General features: G+C 31.3%; 1 protein-coding gene and 1 pseudogene across 1 annotated transcript in view; one reads left to right on the top strand and one right to left on the bottom strand.

Annotated features, from left to right (window-relative positions):
* Positions 1-1,966: 1,966 nt before the first annotated feature.
* LOC114937637 (uncharacterized) lies at positions 1,967-4,970 on the bottom strand (annotated as a pseudogene).
* The window catches only part of PIP5K59B (Phosphatidylinositol 4-phosphate 5-kinase 59B), a 36,626-nt gene continuing 18,733 nt past the window's right edge, over positions 2,020-19,912 (top strand). The window contains 14 exon segments of the mRNA XM_029311186.2: positions 2,020-2,214; positions 4,493-5,168; positions 9,223-9,257; positions 10,771-10,899; positions 11,335-11,583; positions 11,662-11,814; positions 11,891-12,055; positions 12,233-12,415; positions 12,417-12,449; positions 12,529-12,752; positions 12,836-12,968; positions 13,107-13,194; positions 16,239-16,301; positions 18,293-18,370. Coding sequence (XP_029167019.2) covers positions 5,045-5,168; positions 9,223-9,257; positions 10,771-10,899; positions 11,335-11,583; positions 11,662-11,814; positions 11,891-12,055; positions 12,233-12,415; positions 12,417-12,449; positions 12,529-12,752; positions 12,836-12,968; positions 13,107-13,194; positions 16,239-16,301; positions 18,293-18,370 — 1,657 coding nt within the window. The 5' untranslated portion in view covers positions 2,020-2,214; positions 4,493-5,044.

The following is a 19,912-nucleotide window of genomic DNA, read 5'->3' as shown; positions in this document are numbered from 1 at the left end:
ACATTAATAATATTAAAAACATTTTTAAGGGTTTCCCCAAAGCTTTAAGCGAAGAAGATCAAAATTTTCGAGGTGCAAGCGAAAAATTTAAAAAAAATACGCTTCACACATATATAAACGATTCTTAATAAGACTGCTGATTTGGATTTGCGTTATTTTTAGTTTGGGGAAAAACTTGAACTATTGATTTTTCGACTGACGACGCGAGCGATCGACGTATTATCATTTTCGGTATTAAAAAAATTATTTCCTTATAATCAGCTGTCAGATTCACATTAATATATATTAAAAACACATTTTTAAGTGCGTTCAAAGTCTTTAAGCGAAGATAGATCGATTTCGATGTGCAAGCGAAAAATTTAAAAAGTGACAAGCTTCAAGATATGTCAAATATACATGCTCAATCGTGTTTAGAATCGTTTGTTGTGGTTCGGGACATTCGCCTGCGAATGTTACATCGATGTGCAAAGCAGAATTAAAAAATCTTGAAAATTAAAAAAATTCATTTTTGACAGTTTTGTTTAAATTGCTGTATTTTTTAAAGTGTACGACTACCAGCGAAACGAAATTCACTTCACACATCTATAAACGATTCTTAATAAGTCTGCTGATTTGGATTTGCGTTATTTTCAATTTGGGGAAAAACTTGAACTTTTGATTTTTCGACTGACGATAACGTTTTAATTGTTCACAATCAAATAACGAAAGTTTACATTCTGAATTTGGCAATGCATATGCTTGTTTCTCGAGTAAAATGCTTGCAGAATTTTATAATTTATATGATGATTAGATACCCAATTTTATGTATTATATTAGTCGATTGCTGTATTTTAGGATTATTTTTTAAATACTAAATATTTCCCTTGTTTAATATGTTGATATTATTAGGATAAATGTGCAGAACAAATATGTTATTCTATTTTTCTTTTGTTTATTCTTTGTTTATAAAGCTGTGTAAAGGAGAATTCTAATTGTAAATAAAAGAAAACTAATTTATTAGAGCAATTGTAGAAAATAGAAAATGATTATTAATAATATATTAATTATTGCTTATATGAGTTAAACATTTGATCTATATAATTCATTATTAGGCATATTAAGCTTTATATTTTAATCATTATCGATTTTTTCTATTTACTAAAATTCCTTTATTTCAAATAATTTTTTTTTTTTTTTTTTTTTTTATTAACAGTTAGAATTTCTTTTGCACAGCTTTATAAACAAAAGATAGACAAAAGAAAAACAGAATTTATATATTATTAATAATATATTATTTATTGTTTATATAGGCAATAAATAATATATATAATAATATATACATATAATACTTATTTTTTGCACCGTTGTGGGCTATCGCGACAGGGAAGCGTTATTTTTATTTTAATTTGCCGAAATTTTATTGTGTACATAATTTTACTTTGCCGAATTTCCGTAATGCATATAATTTTAATTCACCGAATTTTATTATGTACAAAATTTTAATTTTCTTATTTTTGTTATGTACACAATTTTTATTCGTGAATTTCTATTATGTTCATAATTTTAATTTGTCGAATTTATATTATGTACATAATTTTTATTTGAAAATTATTATTACGTACATAATTTTAATTTCCAAATTTCTAATATTATGGACATAATTTTAATTCATTGAATTTCTAATTTCTATTAAGTCCATAATTTTAATTCACCGTATTTCTTTTATCTAAATAATTTTAATTTGCTCAATTTCTATTATGTATATAATTTTAATTTGTCGTATTTTTTCTATGTAAATAATTTTAATTCTTGAATTTCTATTATGTTTTAATATTTTATTCGCCGAATTTTTACTATGTACAGTACATAAGTATTCTTGAATTTCTATAATGCGTTATAATTTAATAATTTGTTTGGCGCGCGCAAAGCGCACGCTTGTATTATAAATTTGTAAAAAAATGTTAATTTGTTTAAAGTTTACGTTTGCTGCTAATTTATATGCATAATGTTGTTTAATTCCAGCGCCTTTAATTACAGAATCTATGAAAAATTTATTCATCCGCGATGTTCTTCCATGCCAGCTGCGTCTTGATCTCTTGGAGATGACTCAGCTTCATGAGAAGAGAGACGCTGATTACTCTTCATCCTGCTGGATTCTCGAGCTCGTCGGTATGGCATTGACTCCATGTATTCGACTACCTTCGAAGAAAGAAAGAAAGAGAAAAGGAATACAAGGTTAGCGTATCGCAAAGTTCGTTTCACCGGAGTAATTAAAGTTTCCTGCATTTCAGCCGCAAAATCGACGTTGCGTAGCATGCGGCCTGCTTTTCGATCGATAATACTTTTATCGAACAAGGAGAAATAAAAATCAATGTCCTTTTACTAAATGAATTAGGGTCAGTACCGGACAGCTTGTACGGAGCATATGACCTAAGATCGCATTAAAGATGTCTGGAGCTGATATAGAAATCGTTAATAATAGAGACGCACGTTGTCTAAATAAAAGATCAATTAATTAAATGAAATAATTGGCCTGAATATATTTTAAGAAGTTAAAAATATTTCTAATGACACCCTAGATTCGCGAACCAGATATCTTAATTAAACAGAATAAATATTTAATTATTTATGGCTAAACTATAAATATTATTTGAAATAAAATAAAATTTATAAATAATAAAATAATAATAAATTTTTAATTCTACAAATTAGAAAAAATGTGAAAATAAAAAATAAAAAACATAAATTGCAACATAATTTATGACAACACAATTGCTGTCAAGTATAAACCGTATACAGACGAAATAAGATCAATATAAAAAAATTTATTGAAGCACAATCAATTGCACGTCGAAATATGAGAGATGAAGTACAAACTTCATGATGATGAGCCGTGAAGGTTTTGTGGAACAGTTTGATAATTAATTACACGCTCCAACGGCATAAATCTCTTTCTGTCTAGGTATACATTAAGCGTATCGTTTTATATGAAGTGTTTTGCACGATCAATGTGCTCCGTAATGAATGCGGTCGACATAATGAATTAATGATACACAACACTCATGACTGATCATTGAACATGCTTCGTTTTCTAGCAAATGTAACAGGCATTGATTTAATTTTAATGAATATTATTGCTGCAATTCAAACAATTAAATAGAGAAATATTGTTTCTATTTTTTTAAAGATGACACATCTTGCATTTATGAATATTTATACCGAAAGCGGTCTGTTTCTGATAATTTGAGAGTCATATTAATTATATGCATATATTAAACTTATAAAATAATATTTTAAATAATTATTTCAAAAAACATTTAACACACGCAGATTATTATATTATATACATTTTAAAAGATTTAAAAAATATGTAAATAACCTTATTGTTATAATCGAGGTAGCCTGTTAAAATCTCATATGCGATTACACCACTAATGCTAAGAAGAAATATTCGTTGTAATAAAATCTTGCTGAAGAACCATTTAAATTTAACCATGATGTATCTGAAATTTAATCATATAATTAAAATTAAATATTAAAGAGCAGCTGATCGAAAGAAGAATTAATGAATGTCTTACTCAGTTTGACTAGACAGTTTGTATATCCACTTAAAAACTATTTATTAAGCAAATACATCTTGCAAAAAGATAAATACTAAATATTTTTGTGTATTGTGAGCGAGTATAAACATTAAAAAATTTCTCGAAATTGGGGTTCTCGAATTGCATCCTGCTATGAAGTTTGATTCATAGCATATATATATTTACGCTACAATTTGATTTGATAAGAGTTAGATGACTAATTTCATATTGAACAAAAAAAGGAGAATTAATTATTTAATAAATAGATAACGAAGTAAGAGAATAAGAATATTAAAATAATTGATTTGATTTTTAAATTTGTTTGTAAAATAAAACATTTATATTGCATTATAAATATTAATAATAGTGCTATTTTAAGTCAATAAAAAAAATTTTTTTTTATTTTGATATGCAGAAAAAAATCATTTCACTTATTATAAATATTTAAAAAATTGTTTCAAAAATATATAATATAAACACACACAAGCACGTATATAGAACATATATGCATGTATATATTTTATATTTATTTTTCAAAAATGTGTATTATTTGTAATAAGACTTTATATATAATTTCTATATAATTTTTAACTTATATATAACTACTCGCGAGAAAGTTGCAAAATTTTCGTTAATAAGTCACAATATAATAGTGTAATAATATAATATATTACATATAATAACATTTTTCTTTTCAATTTCCAGCAAACATCAATGTATATACGAAAACATATTTAAATTCAAAGCATATTGCGCGCCATCACATGAATCCTCGCTTATGCAAGCGGACTTCGAGTCATATTCAAGACTAAAAATATCGCAATCCATACCGCAATACTTCCAAGCAAACTAAATTTTCAAATAATAATCTCTTCTAAAGAAAAAATTTTGTGTACGTCCTGCGACTTGAATTTCTCCGGCTATTATTTCAGGTCCAGCGTTTCGTCGCAATTGACATTTCCGGCGGCGGAATCGGCGCGAAAATACAAACAACGATAGCGACACGACGATTCTGGTTCTGGTTGCCGCCAGGTATCGCCACCGACAACAACAATGGCGTCCGGTCGATAGTCGACGGACGGAAGGAGGCGCTCTCTCGACTCTCGGCCTCGGCGAAGGTCGGAGACACACACACAGTCTAGGCGAGAGACGGGGTTCTTCCTTCGCGTAAGAGAGAGACGAAATCGAGTCGCGTCCGGGAAGTGCGCGCGGTAACGAGAAAATATGTCGCGTTCGATCGCGCGACGACGACGACGGGCCGCGTAATCGATCGATCGCGCGCGTCGGCACGTTTTCGCGCGAACGGCAGCGTGTCCGAACATGCGTCCGGCGCGGGACGACCGAGGGTACCGAGCGACAACCGAGGAGGCTCCTTCGAGGAACTGTCAGGGGGACCGTCGCCACCACCATCGCCGCCGACGCCGCCACCACCGCCGTTCCGCGTGAGTCAGTGCGAGCTCGGACGGAGGCGACGCGCACGCAAAATGGCTTCGGGCGACAATGTGGACATGATCGAGGTGGTCGAGAGCTCGACGAGCTTCCCCGGATCGGCGACGCAGCCCGCGATGGATCACCTCAGGCCGGACCAGTCCACCGCCGAGGAAGACTGTGAGTGCGAGAGTCCACGTCTCTCCTTCTTCTCTTGTCTTTTCTCTCTCTCTCTTTCTCTCTCTTTCTCCCTCCTTCCTTCTCTTCCCTCTGTCATTCCAGCGCCGTGACCCTAACCTATAACAGGCGCGATCACAGATGTGTCGCGACCTCGACGATGATTTCTTCGTTGGAAAATTCAATGGACTATATCCTCGTCGTGTTTATCGATTCGCGAATCGTATCTTTATGTGTGACACCAAGCGAGCGTGGCCGATCGAAGATCGCGGCTAATCCGCTGTCTCGCGATCTGACAGCTAATGGGTGTCACCCGACCTAGAAAGCGCATACACGTTGGAATCCGTGTCGTCTGGCGAGGAACGCTGGGGGGTCTCGGTGTTGAAACTTACGACGCTTGTAAAGCGGAGTAATTCTCCCTCTGCTCCGATTTGCGAAGCGATCGATCGACTTTTGACAGTTTTCCTATTATCGCGATATAATCTGTAAGAACCTCCAGACAGAGGAGATTTAAATGCATTTTAATTCGTAAGATGGAAAATTCATCGTGTGTAAATGGACACGTCTTGGAGTCGCGATTTGACAGCTGATAATTATCGATTATAAATCTACTTTCGCGCATAGTGTGGCTTCCGAAAAATTTCAGAGGCTACCTAATTAGGTATTCACTGTGTTAAAGTTCGCACTGTTAAAAGAGTCTTATAACTTATGACACACAAAAAAATGAACGACGTAACTGAGAATGATTGTCATTGAAACGATTTGTCATTGAAATGTAAATTACTTTTTAATATATATATATACACACACACTAATATATATATATATATATTATCACTACACAGCATACACATATAGGCATAAGGAATGGAATACATTCTTCGTTTGTTCTAAAAAGTGTGTCCTTGGAACAAAATATATTCTGCACATAATATACTTTCTTCTCGTACAGTTCTGCATTTTTGCACGTGGTTACGAAAATCTATATTTTATTCAAAAATTGTAACTTTCCAAAAAGAAACTCAATTCTGCTTTATCAAAATTTTAAGTACTTATTAATTAATTGATTAATTATAAAATAATTAGAATAGTTATAAGGGACGGTTTTTCGAAAGTTTTTGTTAGCCCGAAGCAAGATTATTTCAAGATTCTTTAATGAATATTCCTTTAACATTTTATATAGATAACCAAATTCACGAATGTGTTCACAAAATTTAAATATGAGTCAGAGAGTCATATGGGGATTAACAAGGACAAGCTTGAATTTCAAAGTTATCCGAACAATGGCGAGCATTCATTTCGTTTTCGCGTTTTTCACATAGTGAATTTCGTACAAACATTGATTTCACTGCACATTTAATCTACACGTGACGATGAAACAATAATGACGCGTAGTGTGACTCGACGCATTGCGATTTGTTTGCCGCTACTCCACAACTTGACAACTCGCGCCATTTGACAGCTGATAGGTATCGGAGTAGGGGAGGGGGGAGGCAGAATAGCACGTGGAAACTTGGGTTCTGAAATTCGCGTGGGCTCCGGCGTGATCGTGATATCAAGATAACGCCGTCGTTATCGGATCTATGACGCGAACTGACGTGTCTTCTTCATCCTTTTCTCTCTTATAAAAATTGACTTTTTTTATTATAGAAAATAACTGATATATAAAGGAAAGTAGAGCGCGCGATGGAATGCGAGTCTGTGTATCCGGAATGTTCCTTTTGTTCGAAAGATAGCGGCTTCCGTCTCTTGTCGAGCGAAAGCTTTTTTACCGTTTAGAAAACCTTACCATGCTATTATTCCGCATTTATTTTGTACATGTCATATTTTTGTGAATATGAAATTAGCTTACAATTTAGACCATATTTATTATGATCTCTCTATTTGTATGCAGAAAATTATGTCAATCTTGCATTTTTTATTCTTGAACATTTTCAAATTATAAAACGCTCTCTATTGCATATTCAACAATTTTAACTCTTTTACATTTTCTTCTAGTCATTTTAATACGAATAAATGTAATTCTAAATAGCATATATGTTAAAATTTTTTGTTCTTTATACTCTTGAGCGTTACACAGTAGTTACAATATTATTTAAAACGTCTTATTTTTTTCTCTGAGGTTTTAATGAAGATGAGAAATTATGAATAAAAGATTACCTCACTGAAGAATGTTTTAATTGATTCAAGGATACAAGTCTGTGAATAAATGTTATTTACGTAACACAATTTATTTTGCTTGGCTAAGATAATTTCACATGTTTTTCGAGCCATGTGTACAAAACATGGTTGTTTATAGACTCTTCTAGATAGATGTATTAAATCTATATTACGCATAATATTTTCAAAAGTTCATTAACGATGTTTCGATAATGATGCTTTCATTGGCATATCCCTTCGTGTGTTTTCATTGTTGGAATAACATTTCTCAACCGGACAGAGAGCGCCGCACGCGTTCGAGTCAAGTAATGGAAGATGAGAGTTAAAAATAGAAGGCTAACAAAGTAAGGGCATCTTAACTCGCCTTGCTCCCTTACTCTACCGGCTGTCATCCTCGGGACCCTTTTTTCACTCGATATCGCGAATCGCGCCATTTCCCTACACGTGTCGGTTTTTTTTTTTTTTTTTTACAATATTAGACTCGATTACTGCTCGCGATAATCCGGCGTATAATTCATTATTTCAAGATTTATCCGTGATAAATTTTATTTGCGATAATTCTGTAATAAAAGTCGTTATGCATATGTAAATTGCAATTTGGCTTTTCGGTTTTAAATTTAACTAATATGGTACGTTATATATAATTCTTTGTTACGAAAAATTAGTATTGAATAATTATTCTCCGTACACATGTTGCACTTGATGACAAATTATAAATTATAAATAATGGTAAGAGTACACTTTCGAGCTATATAATATTTTTTGAGAGAAATCAGATGCATCGTGTATGCATATTTGTGTATCATGTCTATCGGTTCCAAGACGAATTTTTGTAACAAACAGTTTGACGGCTGTCTAAGCCATTAAGATTAAATACAAGGTCAACAAAACTATATATTTTTACCTTTGTCCGGCGATAACATTGTCGATTTTTCTTAGAATCAATAGTTATGATGTGTTCCAACTAAATCAAAACTTAAACATTTTATATTGACATCTTCTATAAAAGTGTCTGTTTTCTACGAAGTTATGTAATAGATAATGCATAATTGCGTAATGCAGATACAGATAATATTATTAATAAAACGGTAGAAATGCAGATAATGTAGTAAATGTAAAGAATTAAATAATTACATTTAGTTGTAGTACTAAAATATATATATAGACCATGGAATCGATTATTAAAATTTTCCGTCGTCAAAGGTTTAATCAACTTACACGTGTTGCACTGTGAAAAGGGCAATCTCAGTTTAATAAATTGATCGTATAAAAAAGCCATTGAGTCTCGCGCATGTGTGTATATATATAAAATATATATTTATAGTATCTGACGTTCGTGTTTCTGGAGCACATCTTAAAAATTACTTTATCGATGACTTTATCGATTATATGGCCCCTTAAATTTCATTTTACATTAATATTGCATGTATTTTAAAAAATCTATACAACATCTATATTTGTATATATATATATGATATATTTTTATTTAAAATTTTTATTTATTATAATTATTACGAAACAATGAATTTTTAAATTATATTATGCTGCGATGTTTATATAGCTATACTTAGTTCAGTTTTGTTTATGAAAAATTTTTATATTTAATGAGTACTTGAATTTTACATAATTTTCAAAGTGTAAAATTGTCATTTAATAATACTTATATATTTCTATAATTTATTTATTATATAATTATTATACGATCGAATATATCTTATTATTTTTGATTTTGTTTTGAGATAAATGGCACTTGATTATTCTATGAAGAATTTTACGTTTCATGACATTTTATTTTCTGCTGCTGTATTGCATTATCTAGTACATGCATTATTAGTTAATCAAAATGTTATACATACATTGTACTATGCGCGACGTAATTAAAATGTCTTTTTTACAGATAAATCGATTGGAGAAAAAACAACAGCATTTGACGTAAGTCTTAATCTTTCTTTAACTAACAACTAACCAATTGTTATAACTACAATACTTTTCAAAAAGATACATTCATTCTGTTAAAGGGTAAATTAATTTCTCTTAAATATTTAATTAACAACAACACCTGTTTAAATAATTATTAGTAGTTAATGCAGTTACATAAATGATAATTACTGATATTAATAATTCAAGCAATAAAGCGTAATTAGCCTGAATTCTTTTTACAGAAATACCCTTTCATGCTATTATCGATTTTAGTTTTATGCCATATATTGCTTGCATATTCATTATGTTCTTCTTAAGTAGCTCATATGTACGCGTCTGTATTATACTGCATTATATATATGTTCTTGTCTAGTTTTCACTTTACACAATTCGAAAAGAAAGCACTAATAAAAAAATTGCTCCAATTTATAATGTGCGCTGCATCTCATTATCTTTTACTTCTTTCCCATTAACTTGCTCCACTTTTGCACAGATCTACTGTTCATATAATATTTATCGCGATCGCATATGCTACCATCTACGTGATTCGTGTTCTCATTTATACCATAAGCACCATTTGTACGAGCGCGAACATTATATTAGATAAAATTAAATTGAAAAATTTTAAATCTAAAACCTCGTAAATAAAGAATAGAAATGTAACGAACAAACTGTAGATTATTTAGAAAAATATCTCTTGAATTATTGAGCAATAAATCAATATAGATTACAGTCTATTTTTTTTTATTCTTCTCTTTACAATCGGTCGCACCAAATATAGCTTGTTTTCTCACGAAATCATTTCTATTTTTGCGACGAGCAGATCTGCTCGTCATCAACAATTTATACTCGAGCATCCAAGATTGACTTTTGCATGCTTGCAAAGTTTGCGAAGAGTCAAATAGCACACAAGATAGATTTTCAAATTTGCCATTTGTTCTTGTTATTATGGTCAGCGAAATATGCGCATAAAATCAACAAAAAAGAAAAGTTATATTACATGTAATCGCATTGTTGCGTGAAAATAATAATCATGGATATTAAATATTATAATGCTTGCATATTTCTGCGAAACAACGCAATATTATCTAGCACAATGAGAAGCAGTGCCTAAATATTTTTTTCTTTTTAGTTATATAATCATTTCTTTTTCTTTTTAGTTGTATAATCATTTATTACAATGCATAAGTGAGAACAATTTTGAATATTCTTTTTATTCTATATACGTACGAAGAAAAAAAATATTTTGTAACATGTATTGCGTTATTCCACGTAGCATGATTAAGCTCACTGGAATGTGCTAATTATCTTTTCCTTGATGCGCTGTAGATGTCATTTAATATAATTTACTAACAATGTAATTAATATTTTTTTTAAATATATATGTTCAATATTATTATTATAAATAATTCGGCGTTAGCAGGAATGTCACTGATAACAATGTAATGCTAATCAGTCTTTCTTGAATATACGTTCAATATTAGCAAGAATGTGTTAATACATATAATGTCACTGATCTTTGCAGAGTTTAGTGGTACAACATGGTATCACCGGAGGCAAAACCCCTGCGGGGGTATCGAGAAACAAATCGGAACGAGAGAGAAAGATCGGGCATCGAAGAGTTGGAGTGGGTGGTGAAATTACATATAAGAAAGTAAGTAAAAAATGTGCCACTGTAGCATATTTCTAATAGATGGTTTCTTTAGATTAGGTTTTCGCGTTGTAATCAAAGTTAAAGGGTATCATTAAGCGACAGAGCTAAGAAACTTATACTACACCGTTTGCACTATTATGTCTAGCAGCGAGCGATTTTTTTTATCGTTGATAAACATCATACTTGTAAAAAAGAAAAATATGCCACTTTATCTAGCTATCGATAAGAGAGATTTATTATTTGCATTTACTGATCAGACAAACCTACTACACCAGAAATCAAACTTTCTCTATTAAATGATTTGAGATATTACTGCGTTATTGTCATTACTACGTTGCAAATATAATAGTTTTATGGACTTAAGAGTAATAATATAGCTGTAATATATATTATGTATATCATTAATTTTTAATACATTTTATTTATTTTATATAGATTCAAACTACGCAAATTATGGGATCCATTCAGTTGGGAATACAGCATGCTGTCGGTGGTCTTGCAAGTAAACCGGAACGCGATCTATTAATGCAGGACTTTATGACAGTGGAGACAACGAACTTTCCCAGTGAAGGGTCAAATCATACTCCAGCCCATCATTTTTCGGAGTTTAAATTTAAAAATTATGCACCCATTGCATTTCGTTACTTTAGAGATCTCTTTGGCATACAACCGGATGATTTTTTGGTGAGATAAATTTTTGCACTGCAATAAAATATAATGAAGTGTTAATTATACATATACTAATAAATATATGCATTTTAGATGTCAATGTGTAGCGCTCCGTTGCGTGAATTATCAAATCCTGGCGCTAGTGGGAGTATCTTTTATCTAACGGATGATGATGAATTTATCATAAAGACTGTGCAGCATAAAGAGGGAGAGTTTTTACAAACTCTACTTCCAGGATATTATATGGTATGTTTCGAAAAATTAAAATACAATATTATTTTTAATATAAAAACTTATTGACAACCACTGTTGTTTCTTGTAGAATCTAAATCAGAATCCGAGGACACTATTGCCAAAATTTTTTGGGTTGTATTGCTATCGATGTAATAGTAAGAATGTTAGATTAATAGCTATGAATAATCTTTTACCTTCGTTTGTAAAATTGCATCAGAAATATGATTTAAAAGGATCTACATATAAGAGAAAGGTTTGTAATATTACACAAATATATTTATGTGTGTGAATATTGTAATATGTATAATTTTAAGTGATTTTATATATGTATATATACACACACACATATATATATATATATATATATATATATATATTGTATTGTGTGTATATATATATATATATATATATATATTGTATTAAATTGTAGGCATCGAAAGGAGAACGTTCAAAGTCTTCACCGACGTATAAAGATTTAGATTTCATAGAGCATCATCCAGAAGGCATCTTTTTAGAGGCCGATACGTATGGTGCGTTAGTAAAAACTATTCAACGGGATTGTCGTGTATTAGAAAGTTTCAAAATTATGGATTATTCTTTACTTGTTGGAATCCAATAATCTTGACCAGGCTGCAAAGGAAAAAGCTGTAAATATTATGTCTTGTTCATATCACAAATATATCGCGCAATAAATATTTATCTGTATATATTACATTTATATTATAGCAAGAGCAAAGATTGTCAGCAAGCGCGGATGAAGAAGTTGGAGAAATGGGTGAAACTGATGGATTTATTCAATCTGAAAGGGAAAAGGATAGAGAAGATAGAATAGGCGCTGCCGCTTTGAATCGATCGCGCAGTATAAATCGTCAAAGATTGGTTGCTCATAGTACGGCAATGGAAAGTATTCAAGCTGAGAGTGAACCGATAGATGAAGAAGATGATGTACCGTAAATATCGTATTTGTACGACTTTATGAATGTATCGAGAAATGTTATTTGATTATAATAAATTTTATTTATGTTCCCAACAGCTCAGGCGGTATTCCTGCCAGAAACGCACGCGGTGAACGTCTTCTGTTATTTCTTGGTATTATCGATATTTTGCAGAGCTATAGATTGAAAAAGAAATTAGAACATACGTGGAAATCGATGATACATGATGGGGTAAGTCACACGTATAATGTGTATACGTATATTTTCTCTCATCTAATCTAATTTTCTCTCACAATTCAGTTTTCTTTTACTTTATCCCAACATCATACTGATATTTATATAGAAAGAACATTTCTTACTTTCTCGCAGGATACTGTGTCGGTACATCGACCAGGATTTTACGCGCAACGCTTTCAGGATTTCATGGCCAAGACAGTATTTAAGAAAATACCATCACGTAAGTACCATCCGAATCAACCTGTCCTAACAAGTTTGACTACAAGATTACATTCAGCAAAATTCTCTAATATGTGAGAAAATTTACGCTTACTTATCTATTTACTGGTAGCCACAAATCGATCATGTTAATTCGTCGCGTTATATATACGTTATATACAAGTTGTATAATTGAATCGACTTTGCTTACTGAAAGTATAAGACAAAAAATCATATTAATGGTATCAGTATTGTGATTCAATCGTATTGCAATGCTATCAAATTGTACCTTTAATTAATGCTTTTGAGACATATTTTAAATATTTAATGCAAGAGAAACGGAAGTAGAACAAAGATAGTTTATTATAAGTGAAGCTCAAAACTGGTACTTAGAATATATACATAGTATGTTATCATTATATAAATAGTAAGGTACTTATATTGTTATTTAAGAACATATTCCAGTTTTCATACAGCAGTAGCCGTAAGCTAGAGACACATATTTTTCTTCTCGTTACAATTGACTAAAAAACTCGTCCATTTATAATTCAGTTATACAATTTTTTGGCGGGCGCGTAACAAACTCGCGTTACTGTCGGAATAGCGGAGGAGAATCTAACAAAATATTAGGCTTCCACGAATATCTTAGTCGTAGTTATTATCAGGGCTAACACAAGCGATTCTGGTTTTAATAAACACTCTACCTAATTATTTATATTTTAAGACTGTTGAAAGCGCAGGTGTCAGCGACTCAATTTCGACTGTACAGATTTTATCACAGACAGATTTAGCCGTCCAGAAAAATATTTTTACGATTATAACAGCGTTATAAAATATTTGAGTGACTGCAGAGAATGCGACAAATACTATGCGGATATCCGAAAATTATCTAGACGCGTTTTTGCCTCAATATCATGGTTATATTTAAATTTTATTGATCTGCCCAGTGCCTTGCGTAGATTAATGAAGTATCGTGCGAATCAAAACTGTTTGTTGTAAAATAAGAGATGACGCACTTTATCTATTCAACGAATGCGATATTTATCAGTATCATATATAATCCGATCCAGAAGAGAATTTTTCGGATACCTGCATTTGTTTAGAATCCATGTGAATAGGATATATATTTTGGGTTTAACGAGTGTCAATTGATCATTTTTGGGTTTTGTTTTGGTGTAACTAATTGCTAACACAATACACACGTATGTATATTTTGTTATATATATTTTTTCTTTTTTTTTTTAATAACTTTGTTTTTTTGCAATTTTAACCTCATTGTGCATTTCATATTTTCCTTTGACGCACAATTTTATTTTAATATATTTATGAAAAAAAAACAAAACAAATTATCGATCACTGGTGTCCACAGGTATAGCTGAGTATTTTTTATGTAGAAATATATATCGATACTGTTAATCTATCTTGTGACTTCCTTCGGCATATTTTTACTTATACATATATTAGACTGCTTTACACTTATATTTATAACTGCGAGCCATGTTTGAAAAGATCGATCGTCTTAAACAAGATTTTCATAAAATGTTGCATAAACAAAAGCTGGCAATTGAAAAATCTTTTTCTTTGCCAATAACTTCTTGATCTAGTCCATAACATTATTAAATGTGTATTTATTAGTGATACGAAGAATCGAGTAATCTAATTTTTATATATTTTTTTATTAATATCATGTGCCAAAGTTTTATGAAAGTTCCTTCTTTAATATACAAAATAAATAAATCTTAGTGACAAAAGTTTCTATCCTGTCGATGCGCCAAAACAATCATTGATCTTTTCGTTCATCAAAGCATTAATAAAAAGAATATAATATAAATAGAACGCACGAAATACATTCACAATATCATTCAAAAAATAAATAATCAAATCAATTATTTAATCAATCAATCAACTTCTAAAAAAATAAATTAAAAGAAATGCCAAATATAATTCTCTCTATAAAGGCTTATTTTTTTAAAGGCTTTTTATTGAGGGATAGAGCTAATCGATTTTGTGCGATCTATATATTTTGTAGAAAAAAATCTCTGCGAAATATAACAATGTTGAACGCGTATATATTTTTGGCAACAGTAGCAAATGTTAGGAGAGAGTGCGAGAGTGTGAGAGCGAGAATAATCGGTAGAAGTAGATGTTTTTTTTTTAATAGCGAAAATATTCAGCTATCGACTGAACGTGGGCACCATTGTACATATTTATATATTTTGCAATAAACATTTTCGCTGTTTACAACTTCATTTCATTTATAAGCCCACCCGTACACAACTTTTAGCCTATTACCATACTACTACTGCTACTTACTACTACTTACTACTAATACTGTTACTACTGTTGCTATTATTACTTTCCTCCCATGTATTATCATTACACACATTATTGACATTATTCCATTTATTATGATTTACATTTCCCCGTAATTGTTATTCATATTAAGTTTTTTGCACCATCAGCGCGTTACACTATGTACGAGTATATTGTCTCAATATTGTATCGTGCGATGTGTTTGTTGTTTGTGTTACGTACGTTTGCGTTTCGTTGATCACCTATAACTTATACTTTATCTCATGCGAATAGAAACAGATTACAATTGACAGCCCAAAAGCGCCGTAGGACAAGTTTTATAATTCTTCTCTTTTTTCGTTCTCTTATAATTTATCACGTTAAATGCAACGTTGTTGAAGCAGCATCAGAGCTTGTGTCACATAAATATTTGAATGCAACAAGGTTCAATTGAAAAGCTGCTCAAATAATAATTTGTGACAAATTCTACTATTCCCTGTCTGTATAAAGAAGGGAAAGAAGAGCTTAAAGTTGTTTTGTATTTCAACTTGATACATTTGAAAGCTAGGTGTACCCTAACTTTCTTTAACGTTTCTATCTATATTCTCGGCAGTCCCTAATAATTTGATCATTTATTCAATAATTCGGTATATATAATCATACTATATGCGGAGTTAGCTAAATGTTGATGTTTCTGTGTCCTGTGCACTTCTTTTCGTGTCAACCCCCATCTGACCTGCTACTGATCGAAACTCGAAAATCGAATACCAAAAGTGGACCTACCTGAGATTAAGGGGAATCACCGCAAATTCCGTAACCTCGTCACCAGCTATATAGGTAACTCTATCTATGTGTGCGTCCATCTGTCCATTTTCGTATGAAAGTATATATGTTTATTTTCATATAATCCTTTATCTGTATATATGTATCTTCTTACGAATAATCCGTTCTTTTTCTTACTCTGTTCTGTGACTCTACAGCGTGTCGATTTATCTTAATTTATTTCATGCCACTTTGTATTTGCTGGGATTAAATCAGTCTATAAAATGTCTATCAACATTTTTTTGAAAGAAATTAACATTTGAATAATTGGTTCAAATATAATTAAAACAATTTATTTTTATTAAAGTAATAAAAATAATTGCATGAAAATGACGCGTGTGTGAGATTTTTTGCATGTGCGACTCGAAAACACAAGTTTTTAAATATTTATATGTTTATATCAGAATATAATATATTTATTTTTTTATTTGTTTAATTATAAAATTAAAAGTAATATAAATTATATTTTTTTAAATTAATTTAAAAAATTTAATTAACTTATTACAACATAAATATATCTTTTACATGATAAAGCTTTGCACAATACTCTATGTTTGTTCACTAACATGTTTATGCACATACGATTTTTCTAAATCTGAATAGTTTTATTTAAAAATATGGATTGTTTAAAATGAATTTAAATAGTGAAATTAATTATGCGAATAAATGTTTTTAACGTGTATGTCTTTATGTGTATGTCTAAGTGTGTTTCTATTTCTGTCGCTTCTGCAACCGATGTTTTGTAAGAATTGTACGCCTGATATGTGTACTTTTTTTTATCACTCTTCAAACTTCTGTTCCTTATTTTCGACACACATTTCGTAATACATGGTCCAAGAATCATTTTATAGAAGATTCTGAATTATTCTTCAAATCCAAGCGACGATACTCCACTAATAATCATGGATAATGAACACTTCATTCTTTATCTACACTATATTTTAATATAACATTTTCCAAAAGAGATTAATTAAAAGGATTTCTCGTGTCCATGCCTGTTTAGGATATTTTTCACTAAGTTTCTCTCTATATATATACAATATATTTTACTCCACAATTTCGAAACTTCCCTGTCACACATTCAATATCATGCAGCAATTAGTTTAGCCTAGGCATACCCTATATTTCACGGCACGGATGATAGATTAATAGATAAACACTTCTATAACGAAATATTTACTTATTATATATGCATAAAATATATTTCTACAGACTCCAGCACAATTTTCATGTACGTACATCTTTTTTATGTAATTAATTAGGCATGTGGATTAAGACGTAGTATTTTCAGGTGACAATTGTAAAAATAGCTCTCGCTCGAAAGCGAAGTCCATAGATGTTGTCGGCTTGATTATATTTTTACATATCTTTACGTATATAATATATGTTAGAGTTAGACATTCCATATTTGCGATTAATATAATTAAAATATAGGAATATTTACATATAGTGATAGTTTAGCATCTTGCTAACAGACAGTACTTAATTATTTCGTAGCCTGAACAAAGAATATTATTTATATATTATTATGGTAGGTAGTGCTGCAGCGAGATTTGTTTTATTTAGAGAGAAAATATTTAGATATTTAAGAATAAGATTATAGATGAAAGAAGCTGTTATGATACACAAATTTCTTTTTTAGAATTAACGAATATAGATAAAATTGGCTATAAAATACGCTTATTTAAGATATAAGACATAATTAAGAGAGATTACGATTTAAAGTCTGCAGAAAAAAATGTTTATATATATTTTTCTAATTATCTTCTAAGTTTTACTAACAATTGGGTCCATTCTGTAAATTGAAGCAGTGCTAATGAGGCTAAATATCCTTCGATCCTTACTACGGTACTGATATCAGCTTTTAGTATAATACTTTTGTGTTCTTCTTTTGATAGGTATATTTAACACGTACAAATTTTAAAGCAATTTTTAAAAATATCTTGATGTTTAATTACGCACAGCTTTGTGCAAGAAATTATGGCATCGCATGTTTTATGTTACAGCCTTGAAGCATTCCCCGTCGAAGAGAAAGAGTATAAGCAGACCGCTGAGGCCGCTGGAGGGTGATTTCGATTCGACTGGTGAGTTAGACGCGTTTCAATTCACACCATTTTCCAATATTCTATTATTCCAAAATTCTTTACGCTTGTTTATATCACGCGAGAGAGAGATTTCGGTTTTCGGAACATTATTAATATCGCGTATGATTATACTTTTGTGTCTCTAAATAAATGAAAGAAAGAGAGACCAAGTTCTTCTATAATGTTCAACAACTCTAGAACAATATGACAGTGAGAGAATCGCGCGATAAAAGAATTAATTGTATATGAAAAATGTTTGATTCTCCAAGAATATCATGTAAAATATATTAGCAGAGAAATTTGAAATTTAAAAGCCTGAATTCCGAAAATCGTGCCGAAGACTTTCGATAAAACGTTTCTTCACGATTCTATTATTGGCTTTGCGCTGAATTTCACTGTAGCCAGGCACAGCGATCAGTGCAATAAACTTAGTTGCGGCATTCCCACGTTACCCGCTTCTAAAACATTCACGACAGTACCGATATGTGAAGACGTCGAGAATAGGTGAAGTCCCGTCTAATCCCTATCTACTCCCTCATCCTTTGTTTCCTCACTCGAGTTGTCTTCCTACGAATATTCAGTTCTTCGAATACAAAACGTATGTACTAATAATTTAATTCTGATTTTTAATTCTCTAATTATTTAGTAAACTTTAATCCGTAGCGTAAAGATGCACTTTTTGCAATAAAAATATTTGCAATTTTGCATTTCATTTATTAATAGTCGAGAAAAGTTTAAATAATTTAACCATCAATGAGTTATATAACGAATATCTCAGCATTTGGATTCAAATTACTGTCAACACGATAGTAAGATTAATGTAAATATTAAATGTAGAATTATACATTGTATAGAGGGAGCAATATGTACACATAATTACAATTGATATTTTATTAAAATTCTATATTTTACCTGATAAAAAATATTAAGTCACTTAGCAAAATAATTCCACTTATTCGCAAATTTTTGCATCTCGTCTACTTTTCCTATCCTCGTATCTCCGCAATTAATTCCTTCACCCATGCAATCGTCCTATGCAGCTTTATCGCGTAAATGTCAGTCAAATGTTTAATTTCTCCCGATTACACAAACGTCCCTTGCTCGAATCCTGGTTCTGCCTCGGGCCTCCTTCGGTCGACGAGACGACAGAGAAACTGCGACCGCGCGATTTCAACAGGGGTACGCTTTTATCGTGCTTCGCCCCACGCTGCGAATGAGAAAACCGCTTAAGGAACGCAACGAACGCCAAACTTTGCAGTAAATCAGGGCTTGAATTTATTAGTACCGATAGAATCGTGATTTCGATGCTGCAGATACGCGAAAATAATTTTTCTATTCTTACTAGAAAAATATAAATATATACTTCGCGCATTTCTGCGGCATCAAAAATATTCTCCTTGACATTGTAACGATTTCGAACCTTATACGGTAAAGAGATTTCGTGACACCGAAAGACGAGATCTCGTGCTTGGTACGCGCTTTTGGCATTGAATGGCTTTCGCGTTTGGACACCCTCGAAATCCGTGGTGAGTTTCTCTGTCC

This window comes from Nylanderia fulva, unplaced genomic scaffold (genome assembly GCF_048542155.1).
Source record: "Nylanderia fulva isolate GAGA-0341 unplaced genomic scaffold, ASM4854215v1 Scaffold28, whole genome shotgun sequence".
Classification (NCBI taxonomy): domain Eukaryota; kingdom Metazoa; phylum Arthropoda; class Insecta; order Hymenoptera; family Formicidae; genus Nylanderia; species Nylanderia fulva.
This window is presented reverse-complemented; position numbering and strand designations above follow the sequence as displayed.